Source organism: Mycteria americana, chromosome 1 (genome assembly GCF_035582795.1).
Source record: "Mycteria americana isolate JAX WOST 10 ecotype Jacksonville Zoo and Gardens chromosome 1, USCA_MyAme_1.0, whole genome shotgun sequence".
Lineage (NCBI taxonomy): Eukaryota > Metazoa > Chordata > Aves > Ciconiiformes > Ciconiidae > Mycteria > Mycteria americana.
The window spans coordinates 166,832,853-166,847,576 of NC_134365.1; the positions used below are offsets into that span (position 1 = coordinate 166,832,853).

The window sequence follows — 14,724 nt, forward strand, 5'->3', positions numbered from 1 at the left end:
AGGGGGTCTGTCCCTGCCAGCAGCGTCCGCAGGGCACCCTGAGCCCTGCCCAGGCCGGGCAGCACAGGCTCCCCGGGGGGCCGGCAGCAGCCTGCACCCAGCAGCGGGCTGGCAGAGCAGAGGCAGCACGCAGGGACCCCACCTTGGGGTGCAGGGACACCTCCTCGCTGGGGGGTGCACCAGTGGGGTGCTGGGAGCAGCAGGGTGCACACAAAGCTGAGGTGTCCATCTCTCCGCAGGAGAGGTGTGCACCCAGAGGAGCCTGCACCGCTGGTGTGGGGGGTGCTTATAACCATGGTGGGGAGAGGGGACTAGAAAGTTTTGGAATTAGTTAAAGAAAGGTGCTTAGAAATTTTCAGGTGTTTATTAACATTTTGTGTCTAGTACTGTGTTTATCTCTTGTATTACTGAAATTGATTCGGAATGTATAGTTAACTGATTGTCAGGGGTCTTTAACAAACCAGTAAACCACTTTCACCCTGATTTGTCTTAGACTACTTGCACTGAGCAGTTTTTCCCTTTAAGTATATCACTCAGCACTTCGGCTTTTATGACCGCGGGTCCCTCTTTAAGGAAGGATTGTTAGTGAAAGACGGGATCTGTTTGACACCGTGGAGTAAGAGCAACTTTGCCAAGAGGCTGGCCAACCTGGCAAGGAGGGCTTTGAAATAAGCGTGTCAGGGGGATGTGGATAACAGTTTGCAAGTCAGCATGGGAAGGGAGGTCAGCGGTGGTCAGTGCACGTGACCCAGAGAGGGGTGCGAGAGGGCGCTCAGGCAGGATAAAGCAGGTTGAAAGGGGGCCACCTCCAGCGCAGGTACACAAATGCACACAGCCCACCTGTGAAGCTACATCGAATGTAATGGTATCTGGCCCATTAAGTTGCCTGGTTACGGACTATTCAGTATAAAATAAATGGCAAGCAACAAGAAAAATGACAAACACAGGCACACAAACACTAAAAAGCAGGTGATAACAGGGACAGTGACAAAGACCAGAACTTGTCAGCTACTGACTGATGGGCTACAAAGGAACCCGAAGCCTTTAAGACAGGGTCAGCCTGAACATTGTAACTAATGAGGAAGGGGAAACAAGACTGACCTGAGTATTGTTGGATACTTGGGACTGTGGGAAACTTATTATGCAATATCATAAGGGGCTTGTGGGACTGTACAAAACTTCTTATGGGACGTCTAGGGTAAGAGCCAAAGGTGGGGAAAAGGTGGGATGAGAGGAGAAACAAGCATGCAGAAATAGAGGGGAAGGGAGGATAAAAGGGGTTGGTTATGTGTAAGCAAGGCCAGTTAGTACACTTGCTTCACTGAGCACTGCACTTGAGCACCATGGTCTATCCTATCTTCTTAATAAACCCTTTTCTCTTAACTAACTTTTATGTGTAATTTCACTCTCTGTCCTATTCGTGAGTGCTGCAAGATCTGCATACCAGCAACTGGAGAGACCAGGGACTATGTGCATGCTTAGGTGTAAGAGGTCTAAATGCCAGCAACAGCAAAGACCTCGATGTGTTTATATTTCCCTGGTGAATTTAATCCTGTGTGTGTTTATGTGTAATTCACTAGCAAATTTCAAAATGGAATAGCTATTGTGTAGGAGGAGGCCCACATCTGCAAAGACTCAGTGTCTGAGCCAGTGGTGGGTAAGGAGGCCCAGAGTCCAGGCATGGGCATTGGGCAGAGGGAGAGCCCACACTAATATTCAAGGGATCTGCAGCTGTGGAGGAGCTTGTGAGACAAATGTGCAAGTGCATACATGTGTTTGCTAGCAAACATCAAGCTGGACTAACTCGATGGAGAGGAGAGCAGGAGGAGATTGGCATAGCAGTTAAGGGGAGTCAGTCATAGATATTAGCCTGGGAGGCCGCAATGCTGACAATTCAAGGGATCTATGAATGTGAGTGTGCTTGTGATTTGGAAAGGGAGAGTGTTTTTTCACTACTGAACTCTCAGAGTGCACCCAGAGGGGCCTCAGCAGCCAGGAGGAATTTCCAGGAGCAGCATCTGCTGGATTTGGCAGTTCCTATAACACTGGGAAACAAACAGGCAAAGCTGGACCTCTGCACATGCCCAAAAGAACCAGACACAGTTGGAGTAACTGAGACATGATGAAACAGCTTGAGTGACCACTGTGCAGCAATGGACAGATACAGGCTTGTCAGGAAAGACGAGCAGGGAAGAAGGGAGGTTGCTCATCATGTAGAGGAACAGGTTGAAGGTATGGAGCAGACAGGCTGGTTGATGGCATGTGGCGACCCAGGACCGAAGAAGAGCCCAGTGAGGATGACATTGTGGTATGAAGTTGATACAATGCAAAGTCAGGGTAAGGAAGTGGATTGAGTCTTCTTCAAAGCAAGATCCTGGTTCTTATGAGAGACTTTGAACCTCAGAATAATTGCTGGAAGTAGAACACAGAGGGATGCAAGCAAACCTGGAGATTTCTGGAGGGGACCGGGGACACGTTCTTATCACAGAAGCTAGATGGGTCAACCAGGTATGGCACTCTTCTGGATTGATACTACCAGAGAAGGAGGACCTAGTCATGGGGAAGGTAATCAATAGCAGCCTTGGCTGTAGTGCCCATGAAATAGTGCAGATCAAGATCCCAAGAGGTGCAAGGAAGGAGAGTACCAGAGTACAGACCCTGGACTTCAAGTGAGTACAGACCTGCTTATTCAGGGAACTGGCAAATCCCTCTGGGATCCAGCACTGAAGGGTGAGGTTGTTCAGAAGAGTTGGCAGGTCTTTAAGGACCATCCTTTGTCCAAGCAGCCAGTCTATCCTCACACTCCAGTGGGTAGACTTATCAAGGGACAGGCTTGGGTAAACAGGGAACTCATTACTAAGCTTCACTGCAAAAAGGATGTAAATGGGAGGTGTGGACACGGGCAGGTTGTAAGGGACAATATAGAAACATTGCCCAGGTGTGGAGGAATGAGGTTAGGAAAGCCAAAGCTCAACTGAAGTTGAAAATGGCAAGAGATATCAAGGGCAAGAGCTTGTACCACTATGTGAACAACAGAAGAACAAACCAGCAACAGTGTGCCTGCTACAGAAAGGGGTGGGTGATTTAGCGCCCATGGATGCAGATAAGGCTGAGGTACTCACTCCCTTCCTTGCCTCAGTATTCACCAACAAGCCCAGATGTCTGTGCCTCAAGACAAGGGTTAAGTAGGAGCAGAACCAGCAGCAGTGGAAGAGGATTGAGTGTGGGATCTCTTGTGAAATCTTGGCCCATACAAGCTCATGGCACCTGGTGAGATGTATCCAAAGGTGCTGACAGAGCTGTTTGAAGTCATTGCAAGACCACTACCTATTATTTTTGAAAGGCTGTTGACCCAGTGCAAGCCCCCAATGATTGAGAAAAAGTAAACATTGCACCTATCTTCAAAAGAGCAAGAATGTAACTGAGGGAATTGCAGGCCAGTTGGTCTTACTTTGTTACCTGTGTAGCAGGTCTGATAATTCATTGTTAGACTTCTGCATGTCCAGAATTATTTCTAGGTTTGGAAATGAGGTTTTGAAAGTTTGCCTTCTACCACATGACATAATCTTTACAATTCACGCTACTCCAGACAATACTACAGTGGATGAGTACTAAGCTCTTCAATAAACTTATTACACAGCCTAGATACCAAATAATTTAAGAAACAAAAATAACTCTGAAAAGGCTAAAAAAGGAAAACTCCCAACTAGATATATTTTGCTTCTCGTACATCACTATAGTCTTACAGTTTTCTGATAAGTGACTTACTAGAAAGGCATTATACAATTTTGTGCATTAAACAAGTCTCTCTAATACAATTGCTCAATCTTCAAACTTCAACACAGCTTGTACATGGGCCCAAAAGCCAGAAGGAGACTTACAACTATTCCCAATGATGAATATAGCTGTGTTGAGTTTGGGGAGGGTTTTGTTTAGTTTTATGAAGTATTTAAAATCAGTAAACAAACACCTCACTAGAGTGTATATAAGATGACCTACCTTACCCTCCAAACCTTAGCAGATAGTAACTACATATAAATGTCCTCTCTCTGCTTGGAACTGAAGATTTAAGAGAGAAAACTTGGCAAAGTGTTATTATCAAGTTGCCTCAAACGCAAATAACATTGTGTTGCATATAGCATCATTTTAGTCAATGGCATTGTTGTCTAATAAACCGTAATTTCATGATCAGAAGTGTGTAGCTGAGCTGTCAAACCAAGCAAAAATTAGAATTTGTGAGTGCTATTCCTCATTCTCCTACTGACTTGATATGTGTCTCTTTCAGAAGTAAACAGTAGCTTTATTTCTTAGAAACAATGATCTCCTTTTTCCTATGAGGTTCAGAAAAACAGATCTTGCACAAAACCTTTGTGTCACTTTTCCAATATGTACGACCTTTCAAGTACTACATTTTAGTTATTAACAAATAATATACACAGCATCTGCTCACATGCAGTTCCATATGTATATAGGCACAGACATGCATAATACTTGTTCAGTATTAAAATTAAATAACCTAAGATTAGCTTTATTACCCAAACTGTGCTTAATATTTTAAACAAATGTTAGGCACTACTTAGCTTTCAAACCTTCTGCGTTTTGCCTCTTGTAAAGCAGGAGCTAATATGAAATTTTATCTAGGCTTATTATGGGCTTTAGAATAGCTTCAATAAGACATTTAGACTTTTAGCAAAACTCTAAAATAATAATGAATATTTGTTTATAGTTTCAGCTGACTCTTCAATATTCTTTTATTCCCTTGATTTTATAGTAAATATTTTTTAAAGCAGCATCTTTTTAACATGGATATCATTCCCAACCCTACAGGAACTTTGTTTTATACTTTAAGACTGCTAATCACATACATATAAAGTACATTTTATTGACCTACTTCTGTTCCAGCTCATTAAACACAGCTGCTTTCAATGGTCAGGAAAAAATAACCAAATACAACATGCAAAAGAACCCAACTGACTAAAAATGGACTGGTTGCTCAAAATCCACAGAGTGGCTTTGTAGATGTTTCTTTATAGAGCTACAGAACAAGGAATAGCTTACGGATAATGTTTCAGAAGAGGTTATGTAAACCAGCAAGTGAAACAGGTTGTTCCATTTCAGTACAACCAATGTTAAAAAACCACACACATATTTTCTGTGTTTTCACATCTAAAAATCTTCCTGTCTTCCACAAGAACTGTTTTGTCGATAACTAATTATTTTGAAATACAGGGAGAAAACGTTTTCTGCTCCAGTAAGGAATATTGGCTCTTTTCAGTACCAAATTCTGCAATCTATTTTTAGACAAGATCACGAGACAGCAAGAAGTGAAATAACTTAGCCTGTAATAAATGTATATTAACATAAACAGTTATAGTATAGGAAAGGTTTTACAGCTGAAAACAATCTAGATGGGGGTAGAAAAGACAGTTCAGCAAGAATAAAATGTAATTAACCTGAGATACAGGTTTACCTATTTCCAGAAGATCTGGAACTGATTTCAAACTTTCATTCATGGTCTCAGCCGCACAAATCCGTATTTGCAGTACCTTGAGATAAACAAGTGCTGACAAGATGAGGACGTTAATTGCCAGGAAGAGAAAATACTAGATGTGTGGTAAATTTCTGCCTGACTAGTCAGACAAATAATTCCATGAGATCAAACCCAGAGTCTGAAAAATCCCAAAACAGACCTAGGATTGTCATGATAAACAGTCTTTTAAAGGCCAGCACTGAAATGCCATAGGGCCTGGAAGCAGTTGTTCAAACCTGTGGTTTATTGCAAAATGGATTTGTAACCTGTATCAGACATAAGTCCTTCTCATGCTCGCCCTTTAATATCTGTTAACTCATTTTTGTTACAAGCACCACTCCAGACTTAGCATTAATCGCCATCATTATGATTGCTGTAAAGTACTTCAGCATTGCTAAATAAAAGAGGTAGGGATCAGCCTCGACCACCTGGCCCTGACTGCCCACACTGTTGAACTATCACCTCACCTCTTTCTGTGGCTCTGTTCAGACGGCGCCAGGATTTCCCTCAATGCAGTAACCAGCTGCGCTTCTAGAGATGGTGCATTCTACATACTGCTTTCAGAGGACACTGTAGGCAACACTGTACTACAGGTTTGGCTCCCTCCTAATGTCCTCTAAGATCATCCTCCTACTAGCAGGCACCCTAGCACAGTATAGGCATCCCTCCATATACCCTCACGGCACAAAACGTGCATTCACGTTACACTACACTTGCTGCCTGCGAAAAGCCTTCCTGTTTTTAAGACTGCTTGAATTGCAGTGGAAGGGAACCCTAAAAATCCACAGTGCCTTGGCATTACAAGAGCATCATACTGGATCTAGAGAAGACTCAAGGGCAAACCGCATCTAGTGAGGACAATCAGCCCTTTCTACAGGATACCAGCCTTAAGCAACGTAGACATGAGCCAGTCTGTTCCACTCAGCACAAGAACCAGGAGCTGGTCCCCCATCCTCTGTTTAGCAGTATGGACGCCACCTTTCAGGTCCTCCCAGCCAGGTCAAGTCCTAAGGCTACTGAGCACTGCTGGCTTCCTAGAGAAGCTGAAGTATGGGAGATAGAGAAGGGGAAGCTGCTACACAGTTTAGCCCATTTTTTTATTGGTTTTAATCTCAAAACGTTGTAAGAATTATTTCACAGTGATCATTTTGTGGATCCAGAGCTGAAATACTACTTGCATTCAGGAACCAACAGCGTATGTTCACACACCTAAAAAATTATGTTGTAGGCAACAGTCTTTACAAAACCAGACATGATATAATGAACATCAATAACTGATACGACAGAGCAACTCACTTCCCATCTCAGCCTAAATCCTTTCCGGAGATCTGAATGGCAGTTAGACCAATAGCGTAACTAGAAGTGCCCCTGCCTGCACACACCAAAAAGAAAAAAATTTCTTGATTTGACTTCAGATAGAACCAAAATCCAAATTACCTGAATGTAAATCCTACTAGAAAGCCAAATTAAAATTCAAATATGATCTTGGAGTTGTATCAAAGTAATCTGATCTGGATTTTAAACTGACTTTTATTGTTACTCTAAGCTGAATTAGCAAGAATATTTTTAACTTGAATTAACAAGAGTATTACACACCAACTTTTTCTGAGATTATCTCATCCTTCAAGCATAGCTTCTCTCATATATTCTATTTCATAAGGATAACAATTCTCTACCAAAAAGCCTTTGCAATAAAATTTATACTAATCACAGTCTTCACTCTTTATTATGCTTCTTGTTCTCACAACTGCATGCATGACCTCCCAAAGGTTGCTGAAAAGAAGCCTAGATTGTTTCCTTAAAAAACCCAACCAACCAACCAACCAAAAAAAAACCTCAACAACCAAAAAAAACTGCTGAAAACTTGGAAAAATATCTCCAGCACTTTTTTACTTTTTTCCACATCATCAGGAATTGTTTGATTCTACAGATCCAGCAAACGTAACATTTTTCAATAAGCCATGGAATTCAGCGTTTTGGTGCAAACAGAAGCCTGACAGTTTGTTCACTGACATACCTACTGGAAGCCCTTTGTCAAGAAGGCAAGGATGACTGGTTTACCATCCATCCTGTTCTGCTGTTCTACGGATTCTGACAGAAGGAAATCAAAGAAACCTTATTTGCAACAAAGAGAAGGAGGAGAGTTGAGAGCTCCCATTTAATCTGTCTGAAAAATGAGCAACTAAAATCAGCTAAAAGCTCTAGCTTTACTAGCATATATGGGGTAAAAGAATGGAATTCTTCAAGAAAGTTGTTCAGGTTACAATATCAGAAATTGAGCACAGGAAATAAAAATATGTAAAAAAAAGTATTTTGCAGACAACAATTACTTTCTTAAATAATCCAAGTCATGTATATACACAAAATTCAAATAAAAAACCCCAAACCTTTGAGGCCTTTTTATATTTAATTCAAGCTTTGCATATTGTTTGATTCTGCATACAATGAACAGGGTCTTTAAGGATTTTTAACTACCAAGGTTTTTCTGTATAGTCCCAACAACACTGCACTTGTCGCACACAACCAGACAGGAAAAAACAAAGTATTTTTGCAACTAACATTTAAAATCAGTATGAAAGCAATAAATGTTTCAATATAGCATGTGATGGGGCTGAGCATAAGTCTGTACTACAGTTCACAAATCACTGCTACAAAAGACTGAGCACAGTTAGTCAAGTTTCTTCATTGCTGGGGGGTAGCAATAAAAACCTTGGTTCTGTTGAAGATATTCATTTATCTTTAATATTAGTTGCCAATTTCAACACCATGATATTCTGTGTTATGTGAATGACAACACAAACTCAAATTTGTGGTTCCCATATCCCTCAAGATCACCTTCGCACATATATCTGGCATTTTTGCATATGATGACAGAGACACTTTTGCTCCTTTAAAGATACATGAACTACATACAATTGCTGCAAAACTAATTCTATCAAATAATGCATAGTTTTTTGAGCCAACATATATTCAAAATACAGACACATGGCAGTCCCCAAATGAAAAAGAATTACAATTTGCATGATTTACTGATATAAAGCTGCTTAGTTTTTATTACCACTAAGAAGAGGAAAAAATACAATTGTGAATGCTACAGTCTTTTATTTTAATATATGCAATGAAAACAAGGCCAACATAAGCCTACTTCTTCCCTATAATTTTACTGAATGTAGAGGGAGCCTTCCACCTTATATAAATCCATACACCAACTAACATTCCCACTTTTTTTCAGCTAGTGATCCTTCTCCATGTAAAAGGTGTGGTTCAGCTTAAGACATTTAAATGAAGGTGTCCTTATACAAGCTAGGTCTAAGGTAGCACTATAATAAAGAAATGTATGCAAAGGACCTACACAGCTCGCTCTGAAGTCGACACCTAACATTCAATAGCTGAGCATCTCTTAGATGCCACTGGCTGCACCGACCATGCAGTGCAGTTGCCCACAGGGAGCATCTGAGATGCCAGAGGTATCCCACCTGCCGCCCACTGCCGCTCCAGAAAGACGGGAGTCTCCTAGAGGCATCGCATCTGCCAGCCCCGTAGGGATATTCCACAGACTCTAGGGAAACTCAAATGGTGCCAGATGCCTACATTTAAGCAACCGAATTAAGCCTTATAAAGGCAGCTTTGACACCTATTTTCACAAGTGGACACCTACAGAAAGTGTTTATATGTGTGTGTGTGTGTAATACACACAAACACATTTCTAAGTGCCATCAGAAAAGGTTTTAAAATATTTTTCACTTCTTGCCTCAAAAGAAGGCTTAATATAGAAGATCAGTAGCAAAAGCGACACTTCTTTTCTCTTCACATTATGTTTCCAGCCTACAAATACCTTTAATCACACCTAAACCTTCTAAAATACTCATTTAATCCCCATTTTCTTGTCATCTCCAATTCTGAATAGGTTTTACTGTTCGCAATTATTTGTTTCATGTACCTCTGAGATCAAAGTTACTCAGAGCAAGAACTCTGACACTTATACTTGGCTCCTTGAGGGCTCATGTTTTCCAGGCTGCCCACAGCAGTGCAATTCCTTCAAAGAGTGAAACGCTGCTGACCATGCAGCTGCACCGCACCTCCTGCTGACCGCTGCTTGCAGGGGCAGCAGCAGAGAAAGGAATTCTTTTATTACTCTTATAATTCAAAACCGGCTTTTGCTTCAGGAACAGGAAATACAGAAAAGTCAAAAGAAGAAAATGAGAGTGGTGTTATAAAAATATAGGGGAAAGGAGGAAATCAGAGAGCAGTGCAGAAGAAACATACATAAGGTACCATAGTTCTTTCCTCTTGAGGCAACACGTTTCCTCCCTATCCCCAGTACACAAGTGAATGTGTGGTATCAAAATAAATGAGAATGGCAGAAAAGGTGTAATAGTTACGCTAGACTATGGAATGAGAAGAACATAGATAAACTGATACCATGTCATTCATACTGATGTTATTCACACAAATAATCAACATAGAAAATTTAAATCACTGACTCACATTTCACTTTCCAGACATCTTCATTTGCACAATATCTAATCAGGCTTTCCAGTTAAAGTGGGGTTTTTTTTTTTTTAGTGAAGACAATAATAAAATCTTTAGCTAAGGACAATGTAAGAAGACAACGCATGTTGTCAAATGTACTGGTAACCTAAATATAGTACTTTGATTCGTAAACTGCATACTGCAATAGTAAGTGTGTTAAGTTTAGGATTATCTGTTATGTTTAAAATTAGTCATAAAAAAGCTGTATTTTGAAGTGATTCCTTTAGGAATAAATATAGTATGCCTATCTCAATTTGCAGAGTTAATAAAAACTACACAGATTATCTTAAAAAAAGGAAGAGGCTATTGATATTTTAAAGTGAGGGGGATGTTAATTCAGCTTTTGTTGCACTGAGAAGTCATTTTCTGTCAGAAAGGCATTGACTCGCATTTACTAGTTAACTTGTCATCTAAACATGAACACACTTTACAGATATGTGTGTAAAAAAAAAAAAAGTATCTTCCAACCCTATATCCCGGACCATGAAAATACCTGCATTTTAATTTTGTGATTAGCACCACTGAAATCAACTGAGGTTCTCACGAGGCTGGAAAATACCCCCAAATCTAAGAAGGTACGTCTTACTACATACATGCTTTGCCACGTCATTTGGTATCCGCTTAAAAAAAGTTTCACTGTTGCTATAAAAGCTAGGATGTACTCAAATTGCCATTACTTAAGACATTACCTTCCCGGGAATTTTACTGAGTTACAGCCATAGGCAGATATCCAGTAGAGAAAATGTGCAGACCCACCACTTGCAGTGGTGTAAATCATTCTCATTTCACAGAACAGTAACTCCACCAGTCCAAGCAGCAGTTCGGTGGCTCTCCCCTGCCTTCAGGGTTTGCACTGGCACCGATGGATCTGTGCCTGCCCACGGACGGCTGAAAGCAGGGTGACCCCCCGGCTTAAACTGGCTCGCTCGCTCGCTCTCCTCTTCGCCGCACGCGATACGGCATGGAAGTGGGCGCAAGGGGATCTTAGGCAGGTGTCCTCCAGTTTTTGCAGAGCCCACACCCCGAGAGGAGCATTTTCTCTCTTGAGTAAGGGGCCAGGCATCCCCCCACCAGGAGAACGACGCCATCGAGCCCCGACACAGCCACGGAGCCAGGTCCGCCCGCACGCTCCCCGGCCGCAAGGACGCGGGCAGGGGCTGACACGAGGTGCCCAGCGGAGCCGCAGCTGGAGCCAGCGAGCACCGGCGAGACCCACGGCCGCCGGCACCACCCACTAATCACCGCCAGCGGCACCAAATTCAAACCCGCCGTCCCCGCACCCAGGCAGGGCAGTCCCGGCCGAGCCGAGCGGCCGCCGCAGGCAGCCCCCGGCGCCCGCCGCTCCTTGCGCCTTCTGCTCCCCGCAAGTTTTCCCTTACCTGCCCGCGGGGACTCCGGGATGCCCCTGAGGGGGCCGAGCTGCCGCAGCTGGAAAACTTTCCGGACGCCCTCGCAGCTCGGCGGCGGCTCCGCGCCCCCCGAGGCGGCGGCCAGGAGCAGGACGCCGAGGCTGAGGACGCCGAGGCTGAGGCTCTTCCCCCCCATGGCCCGCCGGCCGCCGCCAGCCGCCGCAGGGAGCGCGGCCGAGGCGCCCCCGAGCCGCCGCCGCCGGGCCCGCGTCCGTCGCCGCGGGGGGAGGCCGCCAGCGCCGCCCGCCGCCCCCGCCGGGACCCTCCCCCGGCCCGGCCCGGCCCGGCCCCCGCCGGCTCCCCGCCCGCTGCCCCCCTCGCACGAGGAGGGCCCCCTCGGCGCCGGGGGCGGCAGCGGGCGGGCGCTGCCCACCGCCGGTGTCGCGGTGCCTTCACGCCGCCCCGCCGGGGCTTGGAGGTGGGCACGGCCCGTTTGGGGAGGGGAAGGGGGGAGGAGAGACCTACGGGGAAAGGAAGCGATGCATTGGTATGTAAGCAACAACCCCCAAAAAGCATCAAAAGAGAGAGACTTAAACTAATTTGTAGTGCTTTTGGGAACTATTCGCAGTAGGCTTACAAACAGGCAGTAACATACCCGATTCAGTTTTGGCTTCAAATGCCGACCTTCTGCTTTATCTGACAAGTCCCCAAGAATTCAGCTATCTTCAAGAGGTCTTCAAAAATTCCAGTTTTCTTAGGCAAAAGTGACAAAGGACCAGTTTACAAAAGCCTCTCGTGTCTACAAGCCAAAGTCCAATAGTATCTGTCAGAGCAGCCAAGGAAGCAGCTGGGACTCATCAGGTTATCTTTTAAATAGCTTCCTTGATGCCAGAGTTAAGAATCCCCTCCATGCGCAAATTTAAACGGCACACCTTACCCCTTATAGCTGGAAATTTTCTTAGTCTATTTAGAAGCTGCTCGTGGTCATTCAGCACTGTACAGCATTAGTCTATCCCAGCTTTCACTTAAAAATAAATCTTTTATCTGTGGCAGCTATTTCAACAGAAGACAGCAAGAAGAGTTCTAAGTGTGAATTATCTATGCATCCATTTGAATACGGGTAACAAGTTGACAGGTAAGTTATTAAAACTTGCACTAGAGATCAACCATTTCTCTGCTGAGCAAAGCAATAAAAGAATAGCATCACATTAACATTATCCAGTCTGCTGAGTGACAACTTAGTTCGTAGGAAGCAGAGAGGACTAGTACTTCCCTTTTTTGAATCATCCATACTCCTGGACTTGGCAACTTCCTTCTGTCAGCAAGTTCCAACATATATTATATGAAACGTCCTTTAATAGAATTTGTTCTGCTGTTCTTACACTGTTGATGTATAAAGAGTGAACACAGATGACAGGTTACAATTTTCTTGATAAAGCAAACTACAGCAAAAGACATTTTAGGCCCTTCATGAAGAAAAAGAGGGGAAAACAGAACAGGGAGTCCCACTGCAAACAAAAAGATTTGGTTTAGGTAAAAAAATAGAAATAATAAAAAATGCAATACCTTGTATGGAAGCTGGTAGTAGGCAGTGAGACTCCTTGTCAGTCAGTAGAACACTCTTTCTTAAATAGAATGCTTATTTTTAAATATTGAAAAATATCGCTGGGGAAAACGATCCAAATATGGGAGCCAGAAAATGTAGGATCTTATTCAGCAGCTTGAAGATGGTAGAGGAAGTTCTGGGAATCATAAAATGCCAACCTCAACACCTACTACAAGATGTGCAGCACTCACAATAAATATATGAAAATAAAGTATTAGGAGACAGGGAAAAATTCTTGCGGTCTAAGAAATATAGACAAGTATTCCTACTTAAAAAAAAAAAAAAAAGTTTCTCATTTACTTCACAACTGCACAGAAGTTTGCCAACAGCAACAGATGATGTTGGAAAAACTCTAGAACCCCATGGCTTTAAATTTAATCGGTACTTCCTCCCATCTTCCACTAGCAGCAATTCAGAGAAACCTCTATCTTCCAGTTCTACAGGCTAAGGGAAAAGGGTGCTTTTCAGTAAGAAATTGAATATACATGTTTTAACTAGCTCTTTCAAGATGAGGATTCCAGTTTAGTCCAAAAGATGGCGTGAGGGTTTTTTTGCTTGTTTGGGGGTTTTTAGTAACTTTAGCATAGGGACTGTGAAGGAAATAATTAACTTCAGCTTAATGATGAGATTTAATTTAATTTTCTTGCAGGTTTTATGCTTCAAAGCTTCCCTGATTTTAGTGTTAAAATGTGTATTTTAGCTAACAAGTTTCATGAATCAAATATGCTGGAAAACACATCTGCAGATTTGCAACCATATGCAGAAGAAAGGGACTTCTCTCATTTTTACACAAGAAAAAAAAATATATATATACACACACAAACTTGATGAGAGACCATTAACATTGGCTACAGACTTATCTTTCTTCTTGATCAAAGCCTTGACGTGCCCTTGGTGGCTCCTCATGGATATCTAGCTGTCAGCTCAAGATGACTAAGGAATACCACTTCCACAAATTCTTCCTTTGCCTCCTTTTCTTAATCATCATGAACAATACCACTATATTACCTGAAACGCTGGCACGATGCCAGAGGAGGTTACACCTTCAACTCATCCCTCTGAATCACATCAAGCTCAAATGAAACTTTCTTTTATTTTTGGCACACAGCACTAAGTTTCTGGCTCATCCACATAGATGACGCTCTCTTTTGGACTGTCATCTTGTAACTACTGAAAACACTTTATTTGGCTGTGCCATCTTCCCTATTTGTGTCCTTTCAGAGAGCTACTACAAAAATAACCTGACCTGTCACTTTGACCACATCCACTTTTCTCACATTCTTTGTTGTGTCAAACACAAGTCACTTGGCTCGGGTTGCATATCCCTTTTCTGTTCCCACCTCAGGATGCAAAGGGGAGTTTCCACTTCCAGAGGACTACAGCACCTGTCTCCATCTCCAGCATCTGAAATGATCAAATACTTTCATGCTATCTCCTATTTTGTCTCATCTATCTGAAAGTAGTTCAAACATCCATTAAGCTGCCTCATTCTTCTAAGTCATTCTTCAAAGCTTTCTTTACTATGAGTCTTTTAACTATTATTTTTATATGTATCACAGCAATTAAGGAAGTTTTTCATTAAGAATGTGGACTGTTGTGTTGACTAGTATGTTCACATCATGTCCCAGTGGCAAATTCTACCCATCTATTTCTGGTCTACCATGTGCCCTCTGTAAGCTCTTGGTTCTGATGCTAGCCTTTTGGTT

General features: G+C 42.8%; 1 protein-coding gene across 1 annotated transcript in view; it reads right to left on the minus strand.

Annotated features, from left to right (window-relative positions):
- The window catches only part of GPC5 (glypican 5), a 777,907-nt gene extending 766,299 nt beyond the window's left edge, over positions 1-11,608 (minus strand). The window contains exon 1 of the mRNA XM_075491967.1: positions 11,443-11,608. Coding sequence (XP_075348082.1) covers positions 11,443-11,608 — 166 coding nt within the window. The remainder of the gene's footprint in view (positions 1-11,442) is intronic.
- Between the last annotated feature and the right edge of the window lie 3,116 nt (positions 11,609-14,724).